The sequence below is a fragment of the Lepidochelys kempii genome, chromosome 14 (assembly GCF_965140265.1).
Source record: "Lepidochelys kempii isolate rLepKem1 chromosome 14, rLepKem1.hap2, whole genome shotgun sequence".
Taxonomy (NCBI): Eukaryota; Metazoa; Chordata; order Testudines; family Cheloniidae; genus Lepidochelys; species Lepidochelys kempii.
The window spans coordinates 14,153,987-14,175,984 of record NC_133269.1 but is presented as its reverse complement, the minus strand read 5'-3'; the positions used below and the strand labels follow the sequence as shown (position 1 = coordinate 14,175,984).

At 53.5% G+C, this 21,998-nt stretch overlaps 1 protein-coding gene across 7 annotated transcripts in view; it reads right to left on the bottom strand.

Moving 5' to 3' along the window:
* LOC140897608 (polycystin-1-like) overlaps positions 1–19,897 on the bottom strand; it is a 61,531-nt gene extending 41,634 nt beyond the window's left edge. For all 7 annotated transcript variants that reach the window (XR_012154760.1, XM_073310426.1, XM_073310428.1 and 4 more), the window contains exons 1-10: positions 18,791–19,897; positions 15,450–15,521; positions 15,002–15,073; positions 14,581–14,753; positions 12,098–12,372; positions 11,058–11,439; positions 4,116–4,296; positions 2,995–3,206; positions 1,961–2,079; positions 1,373–1,520 (exon numbers count right to left, since the gene is read on the bottom strand). Coding sequence is in view for 6 of the 7 variants with exons in the window: in XM_073310426.1 (XP_073166527.1) it covers positions 1,373–1,520; positions 1,961–2,079; positions 2,995–3,206; positions 4,116–4,296; positions 11,058–11,439; positions 12,098–12,372; positions 14,581–14,753; positions 15,002–15,073; positions 15,450–15,521; positions 18,791–19,287 (2,131 nt within the window). In the remaining variant the exon portion in view is untranslated. The remainder of the gene's footprint in view (positions 1–1,372; positions 1,521–1,960; positions 2,080–2,994; positions 3,207–4,115; positions 4,297–11,057; positions 11,440–12,097; positions 12,373–14,580; positions 14,754–15,001; positions 15,074–15,449; positions 15,522–18,790) is intronic.
* Between the last annotated feature and the right edge of the window lie 2,101 nt (positions 19,898–21,998).

Genomic DNA, 21,998 nt, shown 5'->3' with positions numbered 1-21,998 from the left:
CAGAGCGACGCTGGCAAACCTTTTCTAACATAGATCTGGCCTTACTGAGCTCACAATGCACTTAGGGCGGGGTGGCCAACTCGTGGCTCCGGAGCCGCATGCGGCTCTTCAGAAGTTTAATCTGCGGCTCCTTCCACAGGCGCCGACTCCGGATCTGGAGCTACAGGTGCCAACTTTTCACTGCTCAACCCCAGGCCCTGCCCCCCCTCCACCCCTTACCCCAAGGCCTCCACCCCTTCCTGCCCCCTCTCCTGAGCCTGCTGCACCCTTGCTCCTCCCTACTCCATCCCAGAGCTCCTGTACACTGCGAAAGCGCTGATCGCAGTGGGCAGGAGGCACGAGGGGAAGGTGCTGATCAGCAGGGCTGCTGGCGGGCAGGAGGTGCTGAGGGTGGTGAGGCGGGGGGGCTGCTGACGTGTTACTGTGGCTCTTTGGCAATGTAAATTGGTAAATTCTGGCTCCTTCTCAGGCTCAGGTTGGCCACCCCTGACTTAGGGGATACAGTGGGGAGGACGGGCAGAGAACGAGAAAGGAGGGGGGGAAATGGGTGTGAAAAGGAGGAGGTTGAAACACAAATACAGAGAATGGAAAAAAGGAATAGGAAGGAGAACAGACCAATGAATCAATGAATATGGCCCACACAGTGATTACAGGGCACTAGGGCAGGAAATGAACTTCCTGTCACATGAACATTTTCAAGATACAGGTTCAAATTGGAAGTTTCGAAAACTTCCATGAATTGAAAAGCCATTGCAAAAAATGGAAACATTTTATTCGGAACATTTCAAAATGCTTCATCTGGAGTTTGACTGTTTTTCTCTTTAACCCTTTTTTTAGTCTAAATTGACTCACATTTCAAAATAAAAATTGTATCGGCTCAAAAAAACCAGAGTTTTTGTTTTGAAAAATTTGAAATGGGAAGTTTAGACAATTTCAAAACATTTCCCCCCCCCCAATAATTTTTTGAGTTGGGAGATTTGTCAATCCTGATCCAGTTTCAGTTTCGACGAATCTGCATTTTTCAGTGAAAAAACAGTTCACCGAAAAATTCCCGACCATCTCTACAAGTCACCTAGTTGTGGGAGACTCGCTTGTCAGGGTTCTTCTGTCCCTTCCATGCAACCCAGAGGGGCAAAGTACGCAGATGAGGTCTGGAGGGAAATGTGAGGATGAGCCCACCAGTTTATCTTAGCATCCCACCAAGAGTCAAACAGAGCCAGAGGCTTTAAGCATAGAGACTATCAAACAGCTATAATCTCTCCCTGTCCTTTTATAATGTCCACCAACCCACCAGCACAATCCCATTGGTCTAGGCAGATGGTCTGTGAGTATCAGAGAATAAGAGACAGAGGTATGGATGCTGAACTCTTACCAGGAGGAACCAAGTGCTGGTTGGGGTTGCAATGTGGGCGGAGGATCTGGAACCGGATCAGAACAGGCTTCTTTGTCCCTCGTATCCCGAAGTCTACAGAGACTAGAATACCAGCGTGGCTGAACCAGAGGCCTGGAAAGAGCATCAACTACAAGACACAAGACCAGGAAATAAACATGTGAAGGAGGGAGGTCCAAAGAGGCCTCCTGGAAGGAACTGGCAGGGGAAGTTGAGGGTGAGGTGGTAATGGAGGGACCTGTGCTGTTGTGATGTTCCTGTGTAGTTCAAATAAGCTTCCTAAAGATCAGTGCTTGACCTAAAGCGTGGCCACGGTTATCTGGTTTGGGAATACAGAGCCTGGCTCTCTCTGATGTTTCCCATAACCCCTGGGCCATAAATATTGAGAGAACAGCCTCATCTGACATGGCAGTGCTCCTGGGTTGATTTGTGTTCTCTTCCCAAGGGTTTGCCCTGTCCCAAAGGCTTCTCAGCAAGGTATATAGACTAGAGAGGGAAGGGAGAGGAGGTCTCTGATGGACCCATCCAGCGTTCACACACACCAGCCATCTGGCTCTGTTTGCACGCTACCTCAATGCTGTCAGGCCCCAGGAGAGGAGGCAGCTGCTCAGTGCTGACGTTCCTCACATCGTAGACTCCGCTGAACACCGGCACGCCCGTCAGGAACACATCTGGGCTGGGCAGGGTGACTGCAAAGACAAAGCACATGGACGGTCACGTCCCAGCCTAAAGCTCTGTCGGGCCCTGCTGCAGGCTTGCATCACAGATGAAGTGGCAGGCTTGTAGGAGATCCACCTGGCTGCGCTGGGGTCTTGACTCAGCAAATATGTAAACACGTGCTTTAGCTGAACTGGGGCCTAGATCTGCCAGGGTGGGGACTGGAAGGAAAGGGCATGTTGGGGGGGAGCAATAGGGCCCATGTGAATGGGCTGAACGAACACAGAAATACCCATGTGTATATTCAGAAATATACGTGGCCCTGGCATACACCTGCCATCAGAGTACACGGGAGTCTGCCAGGGTCTGGGGTAGAGCACTACAGAGCATCAACTTTCAGGTGCTAACTGTGGAGAGGAAGAGTGGCCTTGTGTTAAGAGACTGACTTGGTGCTCAGGGTTCTGTTCCCAGCTCCTCCACAGACTCCATGGGTGACCCTTGGGCAAGTCACTTAATCCCTCTCTGCCTCAGTTCCCCCAGTTTAGAACAGGGATAACAACACTTCTGTCCTGTAAGCTCTCTGGGGTAAGGGTGGTCTCTTGCTACATGTCTGTACAGCACCTAGCGCAATGGGACCCCAATCTCCATTGGGAGCCTTAGGCATGATTAATATAAATACGTATTAATGACAGGGCCCTCCTCACTGGGAGTTGGGAGGCACTCAGCTTCTCATAGCATGGGACCATGGCTTGACCTTGGTCCTCCAGGATGAAAGGGCAGTATAAAGCAATGGGTTATGATACCAGCGGCCCGCCTTAGCACTCGGCTCCTCCAGGGGCTGCAAGGAAATGCCTTTTTATTCCTGTTGGCAATGGTCAGCAGCGTAATCTCCCAGTCCAGTCAATAAACACATTCCCACCCCCAGGTGCCAGCAGGACATATGGTACCTCCAGCTCTCCTCTCACAGAGGAACGAGGACTTTGCAGAGCACGGGCTACTGCTCCAAACCCCTTCTGGGTCGAGGAGGTGCATCTGGACACAGCCCTCCTTGCCCTCGGGGCGACCGAAGGGGGTCCAGTTCTGGAACGAGTCCACAAGGCTCCCATCGACCCAGCGCAAGGAACCCAAGGAGCTGAGCCCAATCCAGGCCACACCAGCGCTGCCAGGGAGAAAGACAGAAAGAACCTCTGCTTAAAGAGAAACAGCATCAGCAATGCAACACAGAACGCAGGGAGTGGCTGGGAAAGGGAGCAGGCCTTGGGGCAGGAGGTGGTGCGGTTAGTGCCTTTGACCCCAGTCAGCAGAGGAAAAGCACCCCACCATCTAACACTGAGGAAAAGGGCTGACATGTCAGAATGGGTGGCCGTGGTTCTGTCTCCAGGGATACCCCAAAAATACAGACCCCACATTTCCTGGAGGCTCCTCTGCACTAGAAATGGCTCCTATTGCAGCCTGCCCTGGTGTGAATGAACTAGTGCGTGCTGCAAAGGCCCGAGCCATCTTGATTTGGGTGCGCCACATTCACTCACAGGGCTCCCCAAAGCCACTGCCGGGCGGCTGGGTCATTACACCTCGCCCATAATTCCCAGCACAGCTGCCTAGAGGATCCCTGAAGCGTGTGAATAAGGTTTGATTCCCAGGGGTGCTAAGCACCTGCCGCTCCCTCCCAGGGATTTTAAACGGAGTTGTGAGCACTCAGAACTTCCAAAAATCCAGCCCACCATGTCTATGGCTCAGAATGGCTATTGCGCTTGTCCTGTTGCCTGCTTTGAGTGGATCTGTCTTTGTCAGGATCCACACGTGCTTTTTAAGGGTGTGAGCTACATCCAGCTATGTCATCACACAACCACACCCGGACAGCCCGGCGAAAAGCTATTATTGCCTGACATTGCCTCTAGGCCTGGCTCACTGTAATGTACCCAACACTACCTTTGGGCAATGGGGCTAGGGAAGGACAAGGAGCTTGCCTGTATTATTGCCATGGTGCCTGAACAAGAATAACTTTAGTAGCAGTGACTTCACCATTGTAATCAGAGCAAAGAGAATGGGGCTGGAACAGGATACGCACCCAGAGAAAGTCTCCTGCAGGAAGCTCTGCACCTCCTGAGTTCTTACAACTGCCAGATCTCCACCAGGGATCCCCTGGCAGAGCCTTCTCGCATCCTGCCAGGTTTCCTTGGCGTTGCTGAGCCAGTAGCAGTTCAGATTCTCTAAATGGATCCGTCCACCTTGAGAGCAACAGGATTCATCTAAAGATTAAGAACAACAGCTGAGAAGGGTCCCCATGCTGCCAGAACTTCCGCTGTGAACCTTCCGGGCTCAGCCTGACACAGCACTCGCGGTAGAAGGCGAATCACATTCCCGAGAGCCTAGCACTGCCAGCTCCTCCAGCTGACGTAGCCCAAGGAGATAAGCCCTGGCACAGCCACATAGACTGAGGAAGGTTACCCGCTGCTTTGATAGTGCATTCCCGCAGGTCCTTATTCCTCTCTGGAACACTTGGCCGGTGGAGCGTGTCAGGAGGTGGTAACTAACCCTCTTGGGCTTCCTTCCCCAGCACTATGACCTAGCACGTCACCATCTCTGGTGTAACATACGGCAAGGAGAGATCTGCACCATGGCATGAGCCTCTTCCACGCCCAACAACGCCCCCTCTGCAAAGGCAGCATCAAGGCCTGAAGGAGCATAGTGAGGATACCCCCCATAGCAGGAGCTCCCTTCCCTTCAACACCCCATTAGCTCTAGTTGTCCCAGTGCGGAGGTAGAAGGATCAAGAAGGGCCAGCGTTGATAATGCTCTGGCTCTCCCTCTCTGTTTGCACTCCAGAAGCAGATGGAGGCCTGGGATAAAGCTCTTCAGGTGACAAACCTACTTGCCTCATGGAGGAAGCAAAGGAACTGCAAACGGCAGCTCCAGGAGAACTATTCGGTTTGAGACAGGAACAGAAACCCAGAGCCTCATCTTGAGGTGCTGCCATCCAGCTGACCCTCAGGAGAAAACAAAATTGGGAGTAAAAGGACCTTTTTCTGTAAGGGAACTTTTGCAGCACATAAAATCCTGGGTTTAGGAGGAAGGAAAACTAAATGATAGTGAGTGTTACATGGAGTTGACATCTTTCACCCCATAGGATCCTAAAGCACTTTACAGATTTCAGATACAGGAATCACTTCAGCCACCACTGAAATGCAGCCACCTCTGGGGTGGAACATGGCTGCTGCTTAAAAGCACACAGGAGTAACTTAGGCAGGAAAGCTAGAATATCCAATGGAAACTGTCTGGGGAAGGTCATTGCATGAGCAGAAAACTAGGCCAAGACACTGGGGCTTTAAATGGCTCTCTATGGTCAGTATTAGGTTTCATTATAAAAGAACCCTCAAATGTGGGGGCAATGGAAGCAGGTGGTAACCCAAAGGAGAAATCCTGCGTTCAGGGTTGGAGGGAGTGAGCTGCTCTCTCTCTCTGCCCCCCCACTCCTATTTCTAGCCCGTCTGTGCAATTCCTCCACTTCCTCTGCTGTTTAACTCCTTCTGCCGTTAAGAACCCCAGAACTCATCTCCCATTTGCTGATGTCCCAGCCCAGACTCCAGGCTCTGCATTTTTCATGGCCAAAGCCCAAAGCCTTTTGTTCTCTTGTCCAAAGAGAACGTGTTTAACTTGGAGAGAGCCAGGACAAGCAGGACTGTGGAGAAAATGGAATTTGGTATTTAAAGCGCTGCATCGTAAGGGGTAGGAGATGACGAGTGTGTTATTACCCCAGCGTCGGGAACCTAAGAAACGGTTGCAGACCTAAGCGCCAGCCTTCTGAGCCCCAACATCCCTTTGTTGAAAACACTTACCAGAGAATAAGAAAAATCCAATCCAATCAATGAGCCCGTCACAGTATCCAGCGTGGTTGCCAGAGAGCCAGCGAGCGCCCTGTCTGGCATTCCTGGGTCTCCGGGCAACAACCAAAATGCCCCTTCCACAGGAAGCCAGAGAAATCCATTGCCATGGCAACCCTAAACAAAGTTTGATCTGTTCCAGGCCCCCATCAATTCCTCCAGCAAGGGAGGAACCTCTCCTGGCTCCCCCGTCCCAAGGAGCGGCATCCGCAGGCTGCTGGCAGCGCTTTGGCTGGGCCGTTCTGATAGACCAAGCCCTATTGAAAAGTTTGCTACAGTGGGGTGGGGGGGCACTTGGTTTGGATCCCCGCCCTCCCCGGTGGTTTCTGCTCCCTGTCTCCCACTCCTCCCTGACAAGAGTGGTATGGGATGGAGGGTGACTCGGACGCTTCTGCCTGCACCTATAAGACTAGGATCAAAAAATCCCCTCCACTGTCTGTTCTCCCAGGCACAGCGCCCTTCTCACCTTCAGGCAAATACAAAAATCACACTCCCACCTGCAACACACCCATTTCCTCCTCCCACACCCACTTTCTGCTCTGCATCTTCACTCGTGTTGTCCCTTGCATGTGAAAAGGTCTCCCATCTCGATCTGGGAAGCTGCATGGCCCCATCACCGCAGTGCACAAACACCTCATCTACAGTCACAAATTTCTCCCCACAGCAGCCCTGTGAGAGCCCAAGGAGCAGAGAGAGTAAGTGACAGGCCCAAGGTCACACAGGGAATTGGCGGCAGAGCCAGAAACTGAATGCAGGTCTCCTACAGCCCAGTCCACTGATTTAACCACAAGACTATCCTTTCTCTGGGTCCAGAGCCCTCGCTCTCCTCATTCCAATCCCTCCCCAAAGCCTTGTCCCTCAGGAAACCTTTCTGGGATGGTCTCCTCAGCATTCAGCTCTCTGTACTCTCCCCTGACTGGACGGTTGCCCTGTACTTGGTCTGGTCTGTGTTGCCTCCGCAAGGCAGAAATGGGGGGTGAAATCCCAGCGCCGCCAAAGTCAACAGCAAAAGTTTCATTGAGGCCAACAGGGCCAGGATTTCACTCTATGTCTTTTCCGTGCATCTCCAGCACTATATAAATAATGCACCTGCAGGGCGCAGGGTATGGTCCCTCCTGCCCCATTCTCCAGGGGAGCGCTCTTCAAAACCCAGCCCCTCCAGCCCCACACAAACAGTCCGGACATCAGGAGGTTCCATGCAGCTGGGGTGCAGGGGGAGGACAGAGGAGTCCAGGTCAGTCTTTACTGCAGGCCTTGCAGCCACCAGGGATGCCCCAGTTGATAGATTGCTACTTTGGGCTCGCTCAGCCTAGTGCTGACGCTATATGTGTGTTCACGTCTCCTGGTGCGATGCTGAGTCTTCTCATTCCCATTGCCCCACACTAGCTCCGGGAGCAAAAAGCCAGCTCCCTGGGGTAGGATAGCAGCACTGACTGCCCCAACGCCACAGGCTCAGCTGCTCCTGGCCTGGGAACATGGCACAGGCCCCAGACAAGATAGAGCAACCTGTGGACCTGCCTCACTCCAGACACACTCAGCACAGCTCCCTTGCCCCATACCAGGCATAAGGACAAAGCATTATCTTCCAGGGCAGGCTTCCCTCACCTCATACTGGCTATAGGGACTGGGCAGCGTCTCCTCTTGCCCCATCCCGACACCCCTGGGCATGGAGAGTCAGCTCAGCTTGCTTCCTAGAGGAATGGTGCACCAGTTCCTCCTCTGGGCACACTACACGCCTGGGACATCCCCCAGGACTCTCTGGGGTGACGAAATCCAGCCAGAGCTGTATTAACACAGCAAGTAGGTCACAGTGGCAGCGAACACCCCAAACTCTACACTCCTAGGGCCAGGTAGTGGCATGTTGGGGGGCAGGGAAAGGTTCGGAGGTTTGAGCTTCTGTTGCTGAGATGGAGGACCAGCTGCAGCCCTGGTGTAAGCAGATGCAGCTTCCCACGGACGTTGATGGGAGCTGCGTCTGCTTACGCCAGGGCTGAATTTGGCCCTAGTCTGCCTCCAGAGAAAGACGTCCCGATGGGTCCTGGGCAGGACACAACAGGAGCTGCAGCCACTGTGCAACTAGCTCTAGTCACCTGGGTTTCACTCCACACACATGACCAAGCCTGTCCTCTCTGTTTCCTTCCGCTCCGGGAAGGACCTGCTGGGATAAGGGGACTAGATACTCGGTTTCCTCAAGCCTCACTAACCTTCTGCCCCAGGGGCCTGGCGTCAGCATCCGCCACGGAGCGGCCATCACAAGAATACAAAAGCAAACACACACGTGCTGGCTAAGTTCCCCCTAAGCTGCGCGGCCCCGCAGCTCTCTATTAAGCCCCTTGCAGGGTCTCAGGGCTGCGGCGGGGAGAGACGCCTCTCCCCCAGTGCGGACCTGCCCTGGACTTGCCGCCATCGGGGAAGAGGAGTCCCTCTCCCGGCCTGGCCCAGACCCACCGGAGCTGCCGGGGAGAGGAGCCCCTCCCTCGGCACAGCTCAGCCCCACCGGAGCTGCGGCTGGGGATAGGCGCCTCTTCTCCGGCCCTGAGCTGCTGCAGTGAGAGAGGGCTGGGGGCGGCGGGGTGGGGGGTCCTCACTCCCCACCACAGCCCCACCACAACCTGCACCCCCAAACTGCTCATCCCTGGCCACACCCCAGAGCCCACACCGCTCACACCCCAACCCTCTGCCCCAGCCCTGAGCCCCCTCCCGCACTCTGCATCCCTCATTCCCCAACCCAGAGCCTGCACCCCTCGCCAGAGCCCTCATCCCCCACACCCCAACCCTCTGCCCCAGCACTGAGCCCCCCCACACTCCAAACCCCTCCGCCCCACCACATGAATTTTGTTATGTGCACCAATATGAAGGTGTTGTGTCGCACATCACCTCCATATTGGTGCACATAACGAAATTCATTCCGCACATGGACAAACAATTAGAGGGAACATTGGGAACTTGTCTTGCAAAGCACACAGAGCCAGAGAGCCCAGGGCACCTGAGCATTCAGCATGTCCATCCCCAGAGTCCCTGTCCCAGGGACACTACAATGGGATGATCTAGTAGTAAATGTGAAGTACATTGGCCAGGTATATCAATTATCTATACAATGGGCTTGCACCAATGGCTTGCTCCATAGTCCTAACCTATGCCGCTGGGCATGACCAAGAACCTAGAGAATGCCCATAACCTAGTGCCAAAGGCATGGCCAGAAGCCCATCACCAAGGCAAGAGCCCAGTGCAGTATCGACAACTGACTGCATGGAGCTGCTCTCCCAGTGGGAAGAGTTACTGCAAACCAGAAAGAAGAGGGGTCAGTGCTCAACCATTACGAGGAAGACTCAGGCAACAAAGAGGTGCTCAGAGCCTTCCATGGCTTCGGCTGCATAGCCAGACATTTGCCAGCTACTACAGAGCTGTTGCGAACCAAGAGCTTAGAGCATTTCAAAAAGAGAGTAGGTGGAAGATTAAGAAGCCACCTGAAATTGTACAAGCTGAAGACTTCGATCTCATAGGCTATCCCCCTTTGCAAAAGTAATGCACAATCAAGTGCATTGTTAAGGGTTCCTCTCTTCCTCTGAAGCACCCAGCATTGGCCACTCTTGAAGAGAGGATATGGGAGTCACTGAACTATCGGTCTGCTCCCTGAGGGCTGAAAGCAGACACCATATGGGCATCACCTTCTGCAATTCCACAGAGACCCTATTGTCTCAGCCTGGCTGCTCATGCTGCCTCTTACAGGCTGCACGCGCAAGATGTCCTCAGTCACTCTGGTTTTACGGAGAAGGAGAACATAAGGGGCTGAGGTCCAAGACGCTGCAGGGCAGAATTCGACTACAGGAGACCACACGGCAAAGTCAATCCAAGCTCTCGCGTTCTCCTTTCCGTTTGCTTCAATATGAACCAACATTTAAGCTTAAACATGCCAGGTGCCATTGCCCAGATGCCCCTTGAGAGCTGCTGAGCATACCAGAGTCACCACTGCACTCTGCTGCGAACCCAGCTGAGCAGCAATAGACCCTGCACAACAGAGATTCTGCCCCAGCAGGGAAGTGCTGTCCTCTCACCTCCCCACCACTCACCGCTGGGGACCTTTGCCCTACTCACTCACCACAGACAAGGCCCCAGGTACCAGCAGTCCCTCTGTCCAGCAGGAGGAGGAGCAGCCAGCCTAGCTGCAAGCCCTGGCTCAGCATCACCCCTGCCATGCAGCTCCGCAGGGTACCACAGTCTCCGAGAGAAGGATCCACACAAGGGCCATGGAAATGACCTGTCAGTCTAGGGTTTCCTACTAAGCCCATCACAGTGGCATCTGGGCTAAGGCAATGCTGAGCTGCATTCTCTCTCTCTCTGTGAGAATTACCCCTTCGATGTCCCTCTGAGCCTCTTCTCGCTCTGTCTGTGTCCCCGGTGCTGTAAGCCCTCTCTCCTTACTGACTTTGCTGTCTTCTGCAGTACGTTGATCGCTTTTATAGGGCTTTACTCGGCAGCTATTTTTTTAAACCCTTTCTTTGTGGCTGCTACAAGTCTCCCTGGATACGCAGCTGTAGCCCTCCCTTCTCTAAAGGTCTGCGTGGCGGGAGCTTTCCTCACACAGACAGGCAGCTGGTTTTAACCTGATCCTCTTCCTACCCCCCTCTCCCTGTACAGCAGTGCCCACCAGGTCGCCTCCACTGCTTCCCTGACTCGCTGAGACCAGGGTACTCCCTCAGCCATTCCTCTCTGCTCCCTGGGATCGCAGCACCCCTCTCCAAGCTGTCTCTGTCTGCCTCCTGCACCTGTTGCTCAGAGCACAGCACCCCTGGGCCTTCAGGATGCACCTGGCATTTCCCCATCTCCTGAGACTGACCCTTCACAGACTGCCCTGCCACGCCTCCTCCAGACTGTGCTGTCCTGAACCTGCTTTTATGCCCTCTCCAGGCTGCCCTGCGGAGCCTTGTGCTGCTGCTGCTGTCTTCTCCTTTTTGTAGTGCGCGACCTGGGGCAGAAGGGAAGGGAGCAGGAAGGACAGGGTCACAACCTGCCATTCTTCCTCCAATACCCAGCACTGCCACATGCCATGGAAGTTCCCCGACCAGTTCCCCATCTCAGGGGGGAAAAAACCAACACCGATACCAAACAAACGCCTTGCAATAGCTCACCCAGAGTCTCTTGTCCACTTGGCATCTTCATCCTCCAGAGGACGGAGAGGTCAGTGCCCTGCTGGGTGTGGATCCCGATGTTGATGCTCTCTCCTCTCCCCACTGCCCTGGGGCACTCGATGCCCACCGGCCCCACAGGCAGGATCACACTGACCGCAGCTCTATGTAGCAGGGACCTCTCCCCAACCTGAGCCCTGACTGTCACCACATAGATGCCAGGGAGGGCATACGTATGCTGAGCTCTCTGGCTGCTGCTGGAGAACTGCTCCCCTCCATCTCCAAAGTCCCAGGTGTACAGGGTCCCAGGCAGCAGGGTCTCAGCGGTGAATTCAATCACCTCATGGAGACTGTAATGGGTCCGAGCAGAGAACGAGAGGCTCACCTGACAGAGGGGAAAGAGGGAATCAGAAGCAGAACTACATGGGTATTGATAACAATCACATCTCCGATCCCCATCCCCCAGCATGCCATGGGAAGACCCTTTTCCATCTCTCTCACTCCCACAGCCTCTCTGCCCCACACTGGATGGGGCCTGTCTCCAACCCCTCTGTCAGGAGGGGGCTCCATCCAACACCCTAAACCCCCATCTGGAGCTCCCGCTGGCCACCTTTCCTTCTACTCTCGGAGAGTAGAAGGTGCCATAAGCCCACCTCCAACAAGCACATGCTCCAGCTGAAAACCTCTCCCAGTGCCAGTTGTCGCAGAGCAGCAGCCTGTCCCCACTGGCTGGGGAGGAGAAATACTTCACACTCCAGGTCTGTCTACCCAACAAAAGCCGCACATGGGCTAGCCTACCAAAGCTAGCTTGGGTAACAAAAGCAGGGAAGTCAGCGCAGCTCGGGTCCAGTGCGGGTCAGACACGCCTGGCACAGACCCTGGGTACATCCTCAGCTCCCAAGCCCGCGCCGCACTCTCTTCACTGCTGTTGGTACCTGTGCCGGCTGGATTCAAGCTAGCTCAGGCAGACCAGCCCCCACACCGCTTTTGCTGGGTAGATATACCCTCGGACGAGACACAGTCCTAACTCATGGTGCGGTTACCTGGACAGGGTACACGGCATGGACAACCGTTCTATTGCACGCTTGGCTCGGGATTTCATTGGAGCACACTTTCCCACAGTCCACGGGCCCTCTGCTGCCTAGTGACCCACACAGGCAGCGGTCCTCCAAGTCCAGGCCATAATGGGTGTGCGCCTTTTGAGAGCAGAGTGTGTGGCAAGAGGCCTGACTCTGCGTGCCGGGGTGGAGGTAGGAGTAGAGCAGGACTGTCTCTCTCCTGGTCTCTGGGTCTTTCACACAGGAGATAAAATCAGTGGCTGAAAGGGAAACCGAGCTAGGTGAACCCTTGGCTGGACTGCTATTAGAGAAGGTGTAGAGAGCTCAACAAGGCGAGGAGCTCAGATCACACAAAGAAATTTGAGCCCAAATGCAAACCCTACACAGAGGCGCTAACCAAAACTGCAAAGGCGAGCTAATTGCAAAGGCTTTGCTGGAAACCGATCCCTGGTTCTGCACTGCCTGGAACTTTGGGTCACCCTTTACACCTGCTCAGAGTGGGGGTGAATTGCTCCCACTTGGCGAACTTGGCTTTAGTGGCCTTTTGCACCTAGTATCCGCTCCCTGGCACAGATGTAAAGAACACCACGAAGTGCCAGCATTGGTGAATCAGGCCTGCTGCCATTCCCCTGAACTCCAGATGGGCACATTCCAAACCCCGGCCACCCCTGGACTTCAAGGGGTTAGAATTCCTGGTGAGGGGTTGGATCCTGTGGCTCAGGGCCATCTTTTGCAAACCACTGGGTCCCCTCCTTTCAAACTTCCTCTAAAAGTTCCTTTCTGGGTTGAAATGTCTCACGCTTCCTTTTATTCCAAAGAGAAAAGGAGTACTTGTGGCACCTTAGAGACTAACCAATTTATTTGAGCATAAGCTTTTGTGAGCTACAGCTCACTTCAGCGGATGCATACTGTGGAAAGTTTAGAAGATCTTATTATATACACACAAAGCATGAAAAAAAAATACCTCCTCCCACCCCACTCTCCTGCTGCTAATAGCTTATCTAAAGTGATCACTCTCCTTACAATGTGTATGATACAATGTGTAATCATTATAATCATACACATTGTAAGGAGAGTGATCACTTTAGATAAGCTATTAGCAGCAGGAGAGTGGGGTGGGAGTAGGTATTTTTTTTTCATGCTTTGTGTGTATATAATAAGATCTTCTAAACTTTCCACAGTATGCATCCGCTGAAGTGAGCTGTAGCTCACAAAAGCTTATGCTCAAATAAATTGGTTAGTCTCTAAGGTGCCACAAGTACTCCTTTTCTTTTTGCGAATACAGACTAACACGGCTGTTACTCTGAAACCTGTCTTTATTCCAAAGGTGATTTTTCTTTTAAAGTTTCAGCAAACTCTGGTGAGCTGTTCTTTAGTTTACATCACACTGGCCATGGACTTGCTGCCCCCTTTGGCAGGTTTGGGAAAATCAGCTCGCCTCTTGGGCATAACTCCGCAACTGCACAGGGCCTTTGATGTGTTAGTCTCCGAATTCCCTCTCGCCCCTTTCCTGTTGACATTCATAGGCCCCGTCAAAGGGTGAAATCCTGGCTCCACAGCAAAACTCCTGGTGATGTAGGAGGAGCCAGGACTTCGCCCTACATTTATAATAAGCCACCCCTCATCACACAACGCTTTGCACAAGGAGCTGGCTTCCAGCAGCTAGGCTATCTGGGACCTTACGTGACCTCCTTTTGGGTCACCTCTTCTTTCTTTAACCCTGAAGCAGTTTTTTGGTCTGACCCTTCTTACTCTCACCCAGTTTCTCTATCCCATCTAGATCCGCCTGGTCTGACCCAGCTTTCCCTGTGGATTCTCTCCCCTTCATCCTCCCCATTACTCTTCTCCAGCTCCCCTCTTGGTCTCAATCAGCAGTATCCTGTGTCTGCATCACTCCCCCAGGCCAGCTTGCTGAGCCACGCCCTGCAGTGCTTTGCTCTGTGATTTTGCTTTGCCGCACAGTCTGGATATCTGTGCTTGGCTGATAGAGGGGTGGTCGCTATGGGAAGGGGCATCCTGACCTCACATGGGGAAAACTCCCAGAGTCTTTCCAAAAGGGGAACAGACCAGAGACAGACGAAGCATCCCTAGAGCTGGACTGATGAGAGCCAGAATGCTTTCGCAGCCTGCGAGTTACACAGCTCTTGGTTTTCTCAGGTGCAGCCAGAGAGTCCAGAGATACAAAGGAGGTGCTGGATGAAGGCAGTTCCCTCACTACCACTGAGCACCAGAGGGGACAGTCAAAACACTGTTTATCTGAGGAATTCCTCCACCCCCCTACATATTCATAACACATGCTTGAGATGCTCTTTCGGACTCGCATGGGCTGGGGTTGTGGGGGGGGGGCAGGCACCTCGCAGATTTGTTCCATGCTTGGAATTCCATCCCGCATCTGAGATCTTCCTCCCCGCCCAGCCCTTCCTCTCCATCAGCGCAGGGGGTGCCATGAGGGTGGTGGGGTCACTCACCACAGGTCAGAGCTGAGAAATCCGCCCTCAGTAGCCCGATGCTGCTGAAGGCTGCTGGCTGGAAGCAATGGAGCAGCTCCGCATCGTGCACGAGCGCCGGGCCCTTCTCTCGCACCCAGGCCCCGAGCCAGCGCAAGGTGCAGCTACACACGAGGCTGTTAGAGACGAGCTTGCTGTGGGAGGAGAGGGGAGGGCAGTGAGGAGGGAGGTCGGGGACCTTGAAACACTTCCCTCTGTTTGTGCAGAGAGTCCCACCCCCAAAATGGGAGAAATAAGCTCATGATACCAAAATGGGGGGGGGGAGGGTCAGAGGGATACAGGGAGGGAGAGAGGAGGGACAGGAACAAATGCACCCAAGGCAGGGTGACAAAAGAAACAGAGACAGGTAGAGAGAGGTCTGAGGGAAGGCACATCACCGTACAGCGACTGCAGTCTGCCCAGGTGGCGGAAGGCTCCTTCCTCTATGGTGTGGATACAGTTATAGCTCAAATCCCTGCCAAGGAGAGACCAGAGAGGAGACCCGGGTGAGGAAGGAGAGACAGCTCTGGGCCCAGATTCACCCTCAGGAGGGAGCAGCTGCCGCTGGGGGATGGTGCTGGAAAGCTCGGGGCTAGCAGGCAACGGGCTGCTGCAGAGCTCAAAAGAAGCACGGCTCCTGGATACTGTCACGCGCACCACAGCCAGCAAGCTTTAGGAGGGGCTCCCCCATGCCCAGCTGCAGATGCTGGTAGCATCAGCCTCATGGGCTGTTGAGCCTCTGGCTGAGAACATGGCCAGTGGCCCTTTCTTGCCACCAAAAATCAGATTGTGAACTGAGTGATGCAAGCCAAAGGGGAAGGGGTTGGGCCTCTGGCTAGGGAGTTACTTACAGCACCTGGAGGCTGGGGTATCCAGCAAGCTCCTCTGCTCGGACTTTGCTCAGGTGGTTGTGGGACAGGTCCCTGCATTGAAAGCAAAGAGTTATTTGCACCCAGCGTAGGCCCTCGCACTGCTCCATAGCGACGACTGGCTGTACGAAACGTTCACAGGGAAACCCCGAACCACATGCCCCTCACCCAAGAGGCTACACGCTCTAATAGCTTAAGTGCCAGATGGGGAGTTGGGAGGCTGGGGGAACCTGATCACTGCTCTGCCACTGACTTGCCATGAGGCCTTGGGCAGGTCGTTTAATTTGACTGTGCCTCCATTTTCTGACTGGGGATTGAAAAACCTGCCCTGGGTTCTCAGCAACTACCACATGGACACGAGGGGGTTGGGACGCCTGCTCTGGGTTCTCCAGGACTCTGAGCCTGCGTTTTAATCCAATCCAGAAGCCACCCCATGAAGGGAACCTCAGGAATGTGCTTAACTATCCTCCATACATGTTTCCCCAAGAAGCCACTGTCTAAGTGCTTCTGCCGTGAGATCTCAGGCTCTGCCAGGTTCCTCGCTGGTATGTTGGGCAGGGGCAGCAAGGGGTGGGGGTTGCTTATCGCAGCATAGCTGGATGTTTTAATAAAGTCAACATTCCTTTTCAGCAAACATCCACCCCCTGCTGCTGGGAGACTCTTCCCTCAGAATCCACAAGGAGAATGTGGGGGGTGGGGAGAAGCCATGGTTACATTGGGGGGAAATTAAAGCTCCTCACCCTTCAATCATCAGGCCTCAGGTACTTGCAGTGGCTGCAAAAGGGCCCTCCAGGGTCGCTCTCTCTGGGGGTCCCTGCAGTGGAACCAATCAGGTTCCACTGGGAGGAGGCAGGGGTCTGTGCCTCAGTGGTTGGAGCATTGGCCTGCTAAACCCAGGGTTGTGAGTTCAATCCTTGAGGGGGCCATTTCAGGATCTGGGCCAAAATTGGGGATTGGTCCTGCTTTGAGCAGGGGGTTGGACTAGATGACCTCCTGAGGTCCCTTCCAACCCTGATATTCTATGATTCTATGTTATTGGGCTTATACTGGAGCATGCAGACTCGCAATATTCAGACCTGGGTCTCCAACAGACCCTAGTCCAGGGGGGAAGATCTGAGCTGTTGGTCTGGCCCGTTATAAGGCGGAGCTCTTTGCAATCTGGCTTCAGACATCAAATCCCCCCATCCTGCACTTTGGGGGCGCTTGAATCTAGGGTTTTGGATGCCCCCCCCCTTGGTTATAGGCTGCACTGGAGGGAGTTTTAATGGGAAACCCCTTGAGGCAAGAGGGGAGCTCACATTAGAAGGTCATTCGGTGAGGTAAGGCCTACTCGACTGGGTGGAGAGGAACCCTCTGGCAGGACCATCTCCATGCCAAGGCATTGCAGGCCTGCCCAGCCACCATCTTCAGGGTGATGGTAACCGGGGCTGCCCAAGTGACCAGCCCCCAGTCTACTGCAGCCAGTAGGGATACGAACAGCCTGTTCTGTTGTCCCAGGAGACAGCTTTGTGCCTGCAAACTGTGGGTGATCAGGCCTCATTGCCATGGTGATTGATGGGAACGAGGAGATAAATATTGATTTATGGGTTTCATCCAGCCACGTTGACACAGCCTGAGGTGCCAATGCGTCTGGAGGGCCATTGGCTGGAGCTCCTTAGGGACGCTTGCCACAGAACCATCTCTTCTGACAGGGCCCCCCAGAGGCCCATACCTTCTCCATGGTAGCCCTTTTCTAAACCAACCCCTCCCTTCCCTTCAGCCACTGGAGGCAGGAAGTGCCAGACCCTGGTAAGAAATAAAGAAAGGCTCCAGCCTTCTGTAGCACCTGTGAATCAGGACATGTTACGGAAGGCTCACAACCCCTCCTGGGGAGCTATATAACATTCAGAGAAACTGAGGCACAGCACAGTTAAGTGGCATGCCTGAAGCGAGGCAGTGGCTGAGTCAAGAATAGAATCCAGATCTCTTGTCCAGCAGTTTGGGGCTCAGACTAGGCTATACTCCCTGCTTTAAATTAAGGACCATCCTTCCCCTGAAATTACCCTGCCTTTGGAGGTTTGTTTGTCATCTAATATGCATCAATGAGGGCAAGGTCTCTCAGGATGGGGAACTGAGCGAGCCATTCAGAGACGTTGACTTGGGCCTGTCTGCTGAAAAACTAAATTGATCCGGAAAGCAGTTTCATTTGCAACAATGTTAACGAAACCAGCTTACTGCAGAGCCCTTGCCCTCCAGAGAGCATGCAATGAGAACTGTGATCGAAATCAACACGGTCGCCAACCTGCACGTGTGGATGCCGGTCATCTGGCTCGCTTTAAACTGGTATCATGAATGTGGGTGCAATGTCCTTGGGACGCTGCCGTCACTTTATCCTACTCTAGCAGCTCAGACGAGCACAGCTGCCATTAAAGAATAATCACTAAAGATTAACACTGTGTACTTATACAGCATGTTCCTCCCAGCAATCTCCACGTACTTTATAAGGGTGGGTGATGCATTATTATTCCTGTTTTACAGCTATGGGAGCTGAGGCACACAGGAGTTGTGATTTGCTCAAGGTCACTGAATCAGTAGAAGGGATGGGCCTACAAACCAGGTTTCCCGAGTCCCAGTCCCATGTTCTAACCACTAGGCCCCAGTGCCTGGGAGGGCATCCTTAGGTCAAGGGCTGACATCCTGGTGCAGGCACCTGGGATTCTTTGTGCAATGCAGTAATTCCCTGACTGCCTCTGAGAGGGGTCTGAGAATGCAGCATCTGCCTGGGGTGGGGGTGGGGGTGGGGGAGCGTCAGGAGAGGTGTCTAAAGCACTGCTTTCAGAGTAACAGCCGTGTTAGTCTGTATTCACAAAAAGAAAAGGAGGACTTGTGGCACCTTAGAGACTAACCAATTTATTTGAGCAAAAGCTTTCGTGAGCTACAGCTCACTTCATCGGATGCATCACGACAGCTTATGCTCAAATAAATTGGTTAGTCTCTAAGGTGCCACAAGTCCTCCTTTTCTTAAAGCACTGTGTCTCCCTGAGATCCTGCAGGCCCTTTCCCCAGAGTTCAAAGGCCGAAGGGAGCCAGAGGAGGAGTGCACATTCCTTGGCAGGCCCCCAGGATCAGCTGGGCAGCACCCTGGGATTTCATTAACATTCCATCAAAGCAGCCTCCCCCAGGACAGGCGCTCCCCTGCCTCGGGGGGCCAGCACTGCAGAGCACCTGTAAACACACTGCAGCCCTCTCCCTGCGTGGGCGGTTCCTCCCCTCCCAAGGACACAGGCTGGAGACACAGCCCCTCCAAAAGCAGCACCCTTTCCAGGCAGCCGTGAGGTACTCACAGAATGGTCACTCTCCAGGAGCAGGGCTCTCCCGGAGGAACCTCTGCCAGCCCCGAGCGAGAACAGTTCACTGCCAGGGAAGTGCAGACACAGCTGGCTAGGCACGGAGTGGCTTCTTCCAGCGCTGGGCTCTCTTCGCTCCCGCTGCTGCACCTGGCTCCGGCTGCTGTGGACATCCTCTTCCCACCTCCAAGCCCCTCCACTCCTGCCCCGTCTGAGGCCTGGGTCCTTGCCCCTTCCTTGTTGTAGGCTAAACCCCTGTCATTGCCTGTCCCTGAATCTGTCCTGCACCGTCCAGCACCCCATTGCTTTGGAGGTGCTGCCTTCGGCCCCATCATTGCTGGTTTTACTGCTGGGGCCCCCTCAGCTTTGGACCCAGTGCCGAGGCTGCATAGCAACAGCGCCCCACAGAGGAGAGCAGTGGAACTGCAGGCACCCCCACAGGCAGACTGACGCACCTGCTTTGCCCAGGAAGGGCAGAGCGCTTTGGCCTCCATGACCAGCCCTGAGAGGCCAGTTGTTAAAGAAAAGCTGTTGATTCTCCCCTTGCAAACAGGTCCAACTGTACAGCGCTGGCATTAAAGTGACAGCACCAGGAAAACAAACCAACCCCCTTCTGCTGCATTTACATTGCAGCCCAGAGCTCAGGAGAGAAACTGGCTAAAAAACAGAAGTGATCCTGACTAGTTTGATTTTTCAGACTCTAGAGAAAAAGGAAAAAAGGGGGGCGACAGGAAATGCATGTTCCTCTCAGCCTTGGTAACCTGAGGTGTTAGAAATAACAAAGAAGGGGGAATCGGAGTTGAGACAAATATATATATGAATTTGTAGGCGGGCAGCACTACTGTGACTAGTTCATTACAGACCATGGTGGCACCTAGTATCATGGTAGTGCTGAGCGATCCAGGCCCTTGATGCCGGGTGATGTACGCTCACAAAAAATCCCTTTCATAGGGAGTTAATCATTCAATAATAAAGCAAGACACAGCAAACAGGCGGTGCGGAGACAATTATGAGCAGCATGAAATGCCTCAGGCAGTGAGCACTTGCTGCCTAGCCACTGGCACTTCCTACATAAATCTCACTTACTTCTCTGATCCATAAGCTGCCCCTGCCCCCGCCCCCAGCCCTCTCACCCCACTTCACCACTGCAGAGATTTTTTGTAACAGCAGAGGCAGGCAATGGCTCCTGCCTCCTGTTACTGACACCTTGCTCCTTCTTGCAAGAAAACCTTGCAGTATGTCAGCGAGTGAGCTCGGCAGACCCAGCAGGAAGAAACAAAACGGAACAGCGGTTGTCAAAACAAAGAGAGTGCGTCAACACAGATGATTTGCTATCGTGTTTGTTTGCTTACTCACTAAATTTGCAAAACGTATCAATTCCCCAGGGATTTGCCCAGTCACGCATATGAACTAGGGAGGTTCTGTTGCATATCCCTAACCCCGTTCACCATATCCTCAGTCCTATGGCACCTGCCTGAAACCCTCCATCTTCTCCTGTGCTTCCTCCACCTAAGACACCCAGGACCCTCGTCAACCGCCTCAAGATTCTCTCGACCCAGTAGCACCTTCCCCCCACCTTCCTTGCTCCTGTCGTCTACGCTACCCCACTAGCATGATCTCCATCCAGAGAGCATTGCGTGCCTACCGGGGAAATTGCCATACACTGGAAAGGCGGCCTCAAAAGAGTTAAAAAAACCCATCCTGGTGCCTCCTGGTTGAGGTGGGTCAAGGGAGCTGATCTGGTGGCTCTGGCATTTGCAGCTGGCCCTGGGAACAGTTTGGGATTCCTCAAGGTGGTGTTGCTATTGTGCCCTTTGTTTCCACCCTGGAGCTCAGCAGCAATTCAGTGCAGTGTCTGGGGCCAAGAGTTCTCTAAACACAACCGCTGGCTGATTTCTCTCTCTATTCCCCCCCACCCCATGCACAGAGCAGGGGCCCCTGAGAAACTCACATGTGCTTTGTCCACCAGCTCCTTCCTGCTACCTCACCAGCAATAGTGACGAGAGAAATCTTCCCTCTAAGCCTTCAGCTGTAGCGAGTAAATAAATAATTCCCCAAATGCCTAGTGAGCAGAAGAGTGCCGAAGTCGGCAGGTTTGGAGAGCAGATCTGAATGGAGAGATTTGCTCCGTGTATGGAAATATGATCTGTGAAATCCGAGGTCTTGAGCAACAGCTACCTGCCCTCCACAGAATCCGCTTCCACTGGTCACTAGCTCAGTCATTTTCCAGGGGGGAGGGTATTGCCCTATGCAGCCGTGACCTGACCCCCTGCAAAGCTTCTACACAACAAAATAGGCTTTTCTCCCAGGGCTGCTGTTTATTTGTGGATGCCCCCAGTCATCCATGCCTCTATTTCCGACCTGGTGGCACCTTAACAGAGAACAACACTCATTTAACCAGCAGGCCCTTGTTCTTGTCCATTGTCACAGCAGTGGTCTTCACCCCTGGGATCTTTGGGAGTGCTGCTTGCAAGCAGCCTCTGGGGACAGATAAAAGATCCAGACTCAGGAGGAAATCCATCATCCCTGGAGCTGGGCCGCTGGATCCATGGAGCTGGGCTGCACGGCAGCTGTGGCATGGCTCTTGCCTGAGGTCCTGGGTTCAAATGCCAGCAGAACCCTCCATGAGGCAGCCTAAAATTACAGCCCTGGATCTGTGGGTGTGAGGGCAGGGGTATTGCAGAGGAGGAAAGGGCAGACAGCTGTGGACTGCAGGGCCTAGCTCAGGAAGGTGTGGATGTCTGAGCCTGCTTCTCAGTTCAATTCATTAGAATTTATGGACAGAATGAAGACCTGTCGAGCCCTGCTATTATTACAAGCACACCCCACTTCTGATCAATGACATGGTTGCAGGGTGTTCCTGATTTCTAAAGCGTTTCCATTATTTGTCTGGATTCCCCAAATGGCTCAAAGGGAGGCATGTATTCTGCCTTGCAGATTACTTTGGCTGTTTGCTTGCATCACACACTTGCTCCTCTTCCCCAGCTGCTCTCTGGAAGGTTATTGAAATAACCCCCTGCTGCCATTACCACACCAGGAGTATTTCATTTCCCTGGCACTCAGCTAGGCTAAAGCTGTAGAGAAGCCTCAAGTCAGAGTAGGGTGAAGAATGGCATGGTATGTCCATGGAATTTTTGCCCTGTTTTTCCATCAAATGTTAATGAACATGGACATTCAAGTGTCTCTGCCCCCACCCCTTATACAC